Genomic DNA, 10,000 nt, shown 5'->3' with positions numbered 1-10,000 from the left:
GTTGGTGGTTTGCTGGTTGAGAGGTGGCTGGTGGTTTGCTGGTTGAGAGGTGGTTGGTAGTTTACTGGTTGTTGAAAGGTGGTTGGTGGTTTACTGATTGTTGAGAGGTGTTGATGAATGGTTCAAAGAACCGACACGTTGTTAAATTAGACACATGTAGATGAATGGTTCATTCATCTACAATTCTGTTAGACACTGCAACTTCTTGGGATCTTAATACTTGGGAATTCTTCGCTTGCCTATCCCTTGGGCACGACCTACTTCCACATTGGACAAACGTGACACCACCTACGACTGCTGTCCCTCTCCTGCCATACGGTTTATAAGCTGCTTCTCCGCTCATATACCGTATTCTATTCAAGATTGATGGACTGACCACATCGACTCAAGGTTGAGGGACTGATTACCTCATTCTCCTGTTCAAGTTTATCCTTTGTATGGACTGATGAAGCCACTGTGTGGCGAAATGTTTCCTCAATAAAGATACTCCAAGAGTTGCACATGTCTAATTTAGCAACTTGAGAGGTGGTTGGTGGTTTACTGGTTGAGAGGTGGTTGGTGGTTTACTGGTTGAGAGGTGGTTGGTGGTTTACTGGTATTGAGAGGTGGTTTCGTCTCTTAATGGGTATAATGCTATATATAAGAGTGTGGGTGGTAGTGGCAGGAGTGTGGGTCATTGAGGGTAGGATGGTTGTGATGCGTCAATGTAGTGGTGTGGTGGGTCACATGGAGGGATGGTTGCGATGCGTCAGTGTGGTGGGTCACATGGGGGATGGTTGTGATGCGTCAGTGTAGTGGTGTGGTGGGTCACATGGGGGATGGTTGTGATGCGTCAATGTAGTGGTGTGGTGGGTCACATGGAGGGATGGTTGTGATGCGTCAATGTAGTGGTGTGGTGGGTCACATGGAGGGATGGTTGTGATGCGTCAATGTAGTGGTGTGGTGGGTCACATGGGGGATGGTTGTGATGCGTCAGTGTTGTGGTGTGGTGGGTCACATGGGGGATGGTTGTGATGCGTCAGTGTAGTGGTGTGGTGGGTCACATGGGGGATGGTTGTGATGCGTCAATGTAGTGGTGTGGTGGGTCACATGGAGGGATGGTTGTGATGCGTCAATGTAGTGGTGTGGTGGGTCACATGGAGGGATGGTTGTGATGCGTCAATGTAGTGGTGTGGTGGGTCACATGGGGGATGGTTGTGATGCGTCAGTGTTGTGGTGTGGTGGGTCACATGGGGGATGGTTGTGATGCGTCAGTGTAGTGGTGTGGTGGGTCACATGGGGGATGGTTGTGATGCGTCAATGTAGTGGTGTGGTGGGTCACATGGACGGTTGTGATGCGTCAGTGTTGTGGTGTCGGGGAGGGGTTGGGGTCTTGTACCGGGGGAGAGTCTTGATATCGATGTACAATAGTGTCATGCGTGTTCTCTCTACCTGTACCCCCTTCCTTTTACACCCTTCTACTTCTCCACTTTTCTTTTCACCTCCCTTCCTTTTTTTCGTTTCTCTTCCTTTTTTTTTCCATGTCCTTTTTTTACTCCGTTCATTTTTCACCTCTCCATCTCATTTCTTCACTCTAAAAACTACACTACACTTCGCTCGCTCGCTCTTTATTTATTTATTTATTTTGTCTTTGCAAACAGTACATTGAGATTTTGTATTTACAATAGTGGGTTGCAATGCAGAGAGAGCCTCTATTATGCCTAGGCATTATGAGCCAACTTAACATTATTGGCTTAGTCTACTTAATACTAAGGAGTATATCATAGTTGTACAGTAGGATAGTAATTATTTCATAGTTGTACAGTAGAATATTAATTATAAATGAATCCAAAATTTGTATAATACAAGGATATATTTATATTCGAAAATGCTTTTTGTGAAAACAATGATTCAATTATAATCCTGTCAACAATGGATAAAAGGTTCAATGTGATTGTTTGTTATGATGTGGGAGTACATAGGTGAGTAAGTGTGTACTGAGTATTTAGCATTTAGTCTAGGGTGATTAAGTGGATTTTGAGAAGTCTTAAATTGATTTTCAGACTGGGTTACTTTAATATCTTCTGGTAATGAATTCCATATTTTGGGGCCCTTTATGTGCATATATCTTTTACACGGTGTGATATGGACACGAGGTATATCAAAAAGAGATCTGTGTCTTTTGTTGTGGTCATGTGTCCTGTTTAGGTTGGTGAGGAGAAGTTTGAGTGGGGGGTTTATATTTGCGTGTATTGTTCTGTGTATGTAGTAGGCACATGAATAAGTATGGATGTTCTTAATAGTGAGCAGATTCAGACTTATGAAAATTGGTGGAGTATGCTGGCGGGAGTGGGAATTTATCATTCTTACTGCTGCCTTTTGTTGGGTTATTAGCGGTTTTAGGTGTTTGCATGTTGTTGATCCCCATGCACAAATTCCATATGTAAGATAAGGGTATGTGAGTGAATGGTACATGACGACTATTTTAATACTAGAGCGTAATAACTCATTAAATGACAGTTCGGGTAAGTAAGCTATCAGTGTCAGGCTGATCAGACGTAATTCTGAACTGGTCAGTCTGGGGCCCCCCCCCCCACACTCGCCGTAAGTGAAACTACTACTTGCACTTGCACACAATAAATAAAAGTGATAAGCACACAAATACTGTTATAAAACGAATATTCAAACATGTCCAGCAGTATTGGTCGTGTTAGAACAGCTGATGAACCTGTGACACCAAGCAGGCTTTACTCCTGAGGCCACTACTGAACTCTGTTATTTTAGTCTCTGTATTCTTTGAATAATTATCATTTTTGTTTAGTTCGTGGTTGTCATCGCTGAAAATTGTAAACCACATTTCCGGTGTGACAGATAATGGCTTGATACACTGGAGACATTAAGGGATCCCAGGATAACTTATAGCACAATAGTATGGCTAATTTCCACTGTGGGGGCCCTCTTCTTGAATGACTAGCAACAGTCTGCTAATATCCAGATACCTTTTTATTAAGTGAGAATAAGCCACAGTTGTAAGGAGATTATCCACATATCTTGCCCCCAGTTGAGAATTTAATCCGGATTCATTCGGTTGTAATCCTATCTGCCACTACTACAGGGCTGCGGGGACGTTGACCCCTGAAACCCTCACTAGGTATATTCCAGGTAGGTCACTTTGTATGGGTAACACAACATATTACTGAATGAGCAAACTACTTTGATGCTTGGGAATTAATGTGACCAGACACACTTTAATGTCTTAACCTCACCTCTACTTACTGTTTATGCTCGCCTCACCAGATTTATGTGACTATAGAAGCCCACTGAATAGGCAGAACATCGTCAACATAGGATTTCATGGAAAAAATTAACACATAAGCAGTATAATGTGATCCTTTATTGACAACGTTTCGCCCACACAGTGGGCTTTATCAAGTCGTAAACAGATCTACCTGGATGCAAGGTATGTGAGTATTTATGGGATGGAGTTAAGTGGAAAATGCTGGGTAGGTTGGATCTGACCCTGCACGGAACAACCTTCTGAGTAGGGTGATAGAGGCTAGGACCTTGGGTAGCATTTAAAAAATGGGAGGGGCTGGGTTTGATTGGTGTCTTGGGTACAGAAGTAAATTGCAATATAAACACAAATGCAGTATAATGTGATCCTTTATTGACTACGTTTCGCCCACACAGTGGGCTTTTTCAAGTCACAAACAGAACTACCTGGGGTGGAAGGAACGCGAGTATTTATAGTCCGGCTGAGGTCAGGTGAAGAATGCTGCATCTGATGTACCGAGTGGGGCTATAGAGTCTAAAAACTTGGGTAGCTTGGAAAGGAGATTGGATAAGTTTGTGAGCAGACCTTCTACAGTGTTCTTATGTGGGATAGCGATGAAGAAGTTTCTTGGCAAGTGGTTCAGCTATGTTATAGAAGCCACTATTCTGGTTAAAGTTGTCGGATATAGAAATAAGTGATGATTCCAGGATTCTTCGGTATTGAGTGTTGTCTTCTGTGGCGATAAGTTTTGAGTTTCTGTAGTTTATCAAGTGGTTGTGTGAATTACGGTGTTGTACGCAGGCATTCCTTGTGTCGTCAGACCTGCTTGCGTATTGGTGTTCTAAAATACGTGTTTGGAGGTCCCTTGATGTTTCGCCCACGTATAACTTGTTGCAGTCATTACAAGGGATTATGTATACCCCTGCAGAGGATGGAGGCTTGTCCTGCCTACTACTGGTGATGTCCTTGATGGTCGTGGTTGTGGAGGTAGATACTTGGAATGATGTTTTGGCAAAGATGTTGGAAACATGTTTGGCAATGGAGTTGGTGGGAAGGACTATGTATCTCTTCTCAGCAGTGTCTTCTCTGGGTGTGTTGAAGATGTTTAATGCTCGCCGTCTGCAGTCTCTGATGAAGTGACGAGGATAGTGGAGTTTGGAAAATACTTGTTCAATTATAGTGCATTCTTCCTCAAGGAACTCGTTGCTGCAGATTCTGAGTGCACGCAGGAAGAAGCCTATAATTACAACCACGACCATCAAGGACATCACCAGTAGTAGGCAGGACAAGCCTCCATCCTCTGCAGGGGTATACATAATCCCTTGTAATGACTGCAACAAGTTATACGTGGGCGAAACATCAAGGGACCTCCAAACACGTATTTTAGAACACCAATACGCAAGCAGGTCTGACGACACAAGGAATGCCTGCGTACAACACCGTAATTCACACAACCACTTGATAAACTACAGAAACTCGAAACTTATCGCCACAGAAGACAACACTCAATACCGAAGAATCCTGGAATCATCACTTATTTCTATATCCGACAACTTTAACCAGAATAGTGGCTTCTATAACATAGCTGAACCACTTGCCAAGAAACTTCTTCATCGCTATCCCACATAAGAACACTGTAGAAGGTCTGCTCACAAACTTATCCAATCTCCTTTCCAAGCTACCCAAGTTTTTAGACTCTATAGCCCCACTCGGTACATCATCAGATGCAGCATTCTTCACCTGACCTCAGCCGGACTATAAATACTCGCGTTCCTTCCACCCCAGGTAGTTCTGTTTGTGACTTGAAAAAGCCCACTGTGTGGGCGAAACGTAGTCAATAAAGGATCACATTATACTGCATTTGTGTTTATATTGCCATTGTGTCGGTATTTTATACCATTTATTTCCACAGAAGTAAATTCTTGGATAGTGGTGGTTTTGATAAGGACCTGCCTTGTATGGCCCAGTAGACCTCCTGCAGTGTTCCTCCATTCCTGCATTTCTCTTTACCATTGTCGGTTTCTATGACGTGTAATTTACTGTTATCTCGTATAATTACTTATTTATATAGGGAAGGCAGCAAGACTGTAATGACCAATATGTGTAAGATGTGATACAAAGAAATGTTGCAAGGAAGAGTGAAGTGTACACAGAGCAACAGGTGGCACTTAGGTGTTGATGCTACTGCTGGTAGAAGCATCTGTTTATTAAATTTCAATTGGTACTGGAACTAGTAGTAAATGAATATTTGTCAGTGGAACTGAGATAGTGAACCAAGACACTCGTGATTTTAAACGTGGAGCAGAGGTGGAGAGAGAAGACCAGGCTGCCATGGAGACGGTGGTGGGATACCACAACGGTGCTTCAGAATACCAAGTCCACTTCTATGATGTACAGGTAATGTCACATACCCACCTTGTATTAGTGTGCGAGATACTTGTCTCCCGAGTACTTTGTCTTGTGTAATGCTTGCCCTTCTCACTTGGTATGTCTTAAATAACTTAAGTGTTTGTTGTGAAAGAGTGCACGTGGCTTGGTAGCATCTTCAGCTCGCACATTGAGGGTATGGGATCGATCCCCAGTACGAGTGAAACATTCGGTGTTTCTTTACACCTGCTGCCCCTGTTCACCTAACAGTAAGTTAAGTAGGTACCTGGGTGTTTGACTGTTCTGGGTTGCATCCTGGTGGTGACCTGTACTTAGCTCAGTGATGACCTGTACTTAGCTCTGTGAAGACTTGTCTGTGTGCTCTGTGAATTTGAACCAAGATGTCCTCTCTTGAACAACTCTACCAGCAGCTAAAAGAGGAGCTTAGGGTTGCTAAGCTCGAGATACGGCGATTGACAGAGGAAAAGAGGATTTGTAATAATCCTCCTGTTGCGAGTCCTCAGGTCAAGAGGGGAACCTGGTCAGTGGCCAGGCAACATAGAACGAAGCTGAAGATCAAGAAGACTGTTGGAGTGGCAGAAACAACAAAGAAACGGAAGACTACTGTGGGAACTTCCAACCTATTTTCGGTGCTACCTGACGAATCTGGGTTGTCTACTGGGAACGTCACAACGAATACCAAGGAAGCATTGGCAGATGAGAGTCGACATCCCTTGGAAACTCAGAATCACATGCATATGCAGATGACTGTACACTGATATTCACTTGTCCAAGAGAAGAAATGCCAGCTGCTCTAAGCTACATCAATCACCAACTAAGAGCTATATCAGCTTGGGGAAATAGATGGCAAGTAACATTTGCACCTGAGAAAACGCAAATGATGATCGTCTCTAGGCACCATGATGGTAATGCTGGTGCAGTAGTAAGGATGAAAGGGAGGGTGTTGGCACCTGGAGAAGTTGATATCCTTGGGGTGAAATTTGACTCCAAACTAACCATGAAGAACCATGTTGTAAATCTAGCAAACAAGGCAGACAGGAAGCTTACAGCACTTCGCCGTATCTTGCATCTGCTTGACAGTAGGGGTTGCAAGATTTTGTACGAGGCACAAGTACGCTCACACCTTGAGTATGCTCCACTCTTCGTTTGCCTGCCCCCCCCCCTCTCATCTGCGACTGCTTGACAAAGTGGAGAACAGAGCAAGACGTCTCATCTCTCACCTGGACCCATCCTGGATAGATCTGTCATTTCAGCAGAGCCTTCAACACAGGAGGGATGTGGGTGGCCTTACTGTTATGTATAAGGCCAATACTGTCAAAGTACCACACTTGGATCCACTTCGAGGACAGCGTGAAACAAGCTTTTATGCCACAAGACGGGCAGAAAGCAGCAACTTCACTCTGGCTGTACCCTTCTCCAGAACATCACTCCATCTGAGATCATATATACCCAGGATGACTCGAGTATGGAACACATTCGTACAGCATAATGATGTCAACGAGATAACGTCAGTTGATCAAATGAAAATGCTGGCCCACAGATGGCTCCAACTTCATCCTGTTCCCTATTTGTATGTCTCATAACAATAAAAATGCTTTCAAATGAGCTGATGTAGGTAACAGCTCTTAGCTTGTCAATAAAGTTAGGAATCCTTAACCTGTAAATAGTTTGTCAATAAAACTAGGGATCCTTAAACTTGTCAAACCCTGTGTTTTTAAAAAAAAAAAAAAAAAAAAAAAAAAATATGCAGTGATGAGTGTCCCAAGTAAAATCCATTAGGACAGGAATTTGAATGGCTGTGGCCCATGAGATGAGTGCCTATACAGATAGTGCTCGGAGGCCGCAAATTCCAACAAGTGTGATTTTCCAAGTGTTGGAGCTTAGTTTTAATGCTTGATGTTACATTTTTTAATAAATTGTGTTATTTTCTGGACATATAAATGACAGGAATACAACTGAGTCACTTTTGTGTAACTAACTGGATATCTAAGTTGATCCCAATTTGTTAGTTTTACATTAGCAATTGTGTTGTTATAGGTTGAGCGTCGCCGGTTGGCTCTTCAGCGGCTGCAGGAAGAGTTCAGGCCGGAGAACCTTCGCCTCCACCACAAAACTCCTCACTTCTTTGTCTCCTCACAAGTAGGTTTGTCAAAAAAGAAAATTGAATTGAAAAGTGATTACAGGTACTGTATTCCTGGCTACACTGAAAAAAGAATTTTGGTAACACCAACACACAAAATGAGGAAATCTATTAAATCAGTGATGACAAAATCTACAAGCTGTGGACAGTGAAAAATATAACTACAGATCCACAAATAATTTTAACATAGATGAAATGTTAAATGTTTGTCCTGGACCATTTTAAAGTTGCAACTGAGTAAGCTTAAAAAGACAGAGAAGGCCTGAAGAGAGGTTGGGAAGAAGGATGAGTATGTGGTAGTATTATAGAAGTAATAATAATAATTATAGAAATAGAAATGTTCTAGGTAGTAGGTTGGTAAACAACAACCGCCCAGGGAGGTACTACCGTCCTGCCAAGCGAGTGTAAAACTGAAACCTCTAATTGTTTTACATGATGGTAGGATTGCTGGTGTCTTTTTTCTGTCTCATAAACATAAAAGACTTCAGGTACGTCTTGCCGCTTCTTCCTACACTTAGGTCACGCTACACATACATGTACAAGCATATACACACCTCTCTGGGTTTTCTTCTATTTTCTTACTAGTTCTTGTTGATTTCCTGTTATCTCCATGGGGAAATGGAACAGAATTCTTCCTCCATAAACCATGCGTGTTGTAAGACGCGACTAAAATGCCGGGAACAAGGGGCTAGTAACCCCTTCTGTATAAATTACTAAATTTAAAGAGAGAAACTTTCGTTTTTCTTTTTTGGGCCACCCCGCCTCGGTGGGATATGGGCAGTTTGTCAAGAGAAAAAAAAGTGGATAAATTATTCCTCTAAGGAATGAAGATGCAGGTAACTTTGTCCTTTCACTGTCTCCCATGTAGATCTGTTATTGACAGCAGTGTTCATGTAGGTCTTTGTTTTAAGCACAGCATCCTCAATTATGTTGTGAATGGTAAATTTTGACCTGGACATAAGTGGGTCTGTGCAGCAAGTGCAAAGTATAAAAATAATACTGTCCCACAAGTGCATGATGGGTAAAGCAAACCTTGGACCTTGTTTGGTTTAAAATAGTGACTTTGAGGTATTTTCAAGGGAGTTTATGGTTTTATTGGCTGTTCTTGGTATCTTTTGATAGAATGGAAGACATACTGGTGAAATAGATGATTTGATCAATTTCAGACTGGAAATAGCTTGTAATAGTGCTCAGAGTGGCAGAAATATTAGAAAGTTCAAAAGCAAAGAAATTGAAGATACAGAAAGTGCAGAGATGGAGAAAAAAAAATTTACAGAAGAAATGCACATGCCACTGTGCGTAGGCTTGCAGGAGATGTTTTTGTAAAGGAAAAGCCTGTTAGAGCTTGTCTTCTAATAATAACAATATCTTTATTTCTACAAGTATATGTACAAGGTATACAGGCCTAGCTGACATCAATGACATACTACTATATAGAAAGCCCCTTGTTATGCAGAGCATTTCGGGCAGATTAGGTCAGTTTTTGTTCCAGGTTGCGAACCATACCACTCGACTAACCCCCATGTACCCATTTTATACTGATGGGTGAACATGGCCAACAGGTATCTTAAGGAAACACGTCCTAATGTTTTCCAGCTGTACCAGGGATTTGATTTCCAGACCTCAGTGTGTGAGATGAGTGCACTGGCGATTAAGCTACGGGACTTCTCTTTTTATTGCTCAGTTGTATCTTGATATGTAATGGTTCATTCCACACTGAAATGTCTTCTAAAACTTTCATCTCTGTGGGCTGTTTGTGAGTTGGTCCAGTCACGATATTGTAACTTATTCATCACGTACTGTGTAGCTAAACCATGGCTTGTGAGTTGCAAGGCGATATCCAAATTTACTTTAGTTTTCTAGCCACTGCTCTGTTCATCATCTGGCAACTTTTTAGTACTACAGTATTTCCTAACATTAATAGTCTAGATATTTTGGTTAAAAACTAGCTACAAAGCTGAAGACTTTTGGAAATACATTTAATGTTTTGTTCAGTGATGTAGTTGCATTATTTCTTATGGGAAATATTAATTCAGTTTTCGTACGTTTCGGATTTAGACCGACCTTCTGGAATGGATTAAGTACGAAAACTGGAGTTCCACTATACGTACTATTATGTTTTCTGTAAAACTCTATGGTCACGGTGTGCCAAATCTCAGTATGTTGCATACCTCTCTTCATTTTGACAGCCCACAGGCTACTTAGCTGCAATCACTTCT

The 10,000-nt window shown here is 42.0% G+C and overlaps 1 protein-coding gene across 1 annotated transcript in view; it reads left to right on the top strand.

Annotated features, from left to right (window-relative positions):
• Positions 1–10,000, top strand: part of LOC128690076 (uncharacterized) — a 99,665-nt gene that overhangs the window by 87,519 nt on the left and 2,146 nt on the right. Inside the window, exon 5 of the mRNA XM_070088537.1 lies at positions 7,679–7,780. Within this exon, the coding sequence (XP_069944638.1) occupies positions 7,679–7,780 (102 nt within the window). The remainder of the gene's footprint in view (positions 1–7,678; positions 7,781–10,000) is intronic.

Source organism: Cherax quadricarinatus, chromosome 25 (genome assembly GCF_038502225.1).
Source record: "Cherax quadricarinatus isolate ZL_2023a chromosome 25, ASM3850222v1, whole genome shotgun sequence".
NCBI lineage: Eukaryota > Metazoa > Arthropoda > Malacostraca > Decapoda > Parastacidae > Cherax > Cherax quadricarinatus.
Note: the sequence above shows the minus strand (reverse complement) of the source record. Positions and strands in the feature narration are given on the sequence as shown.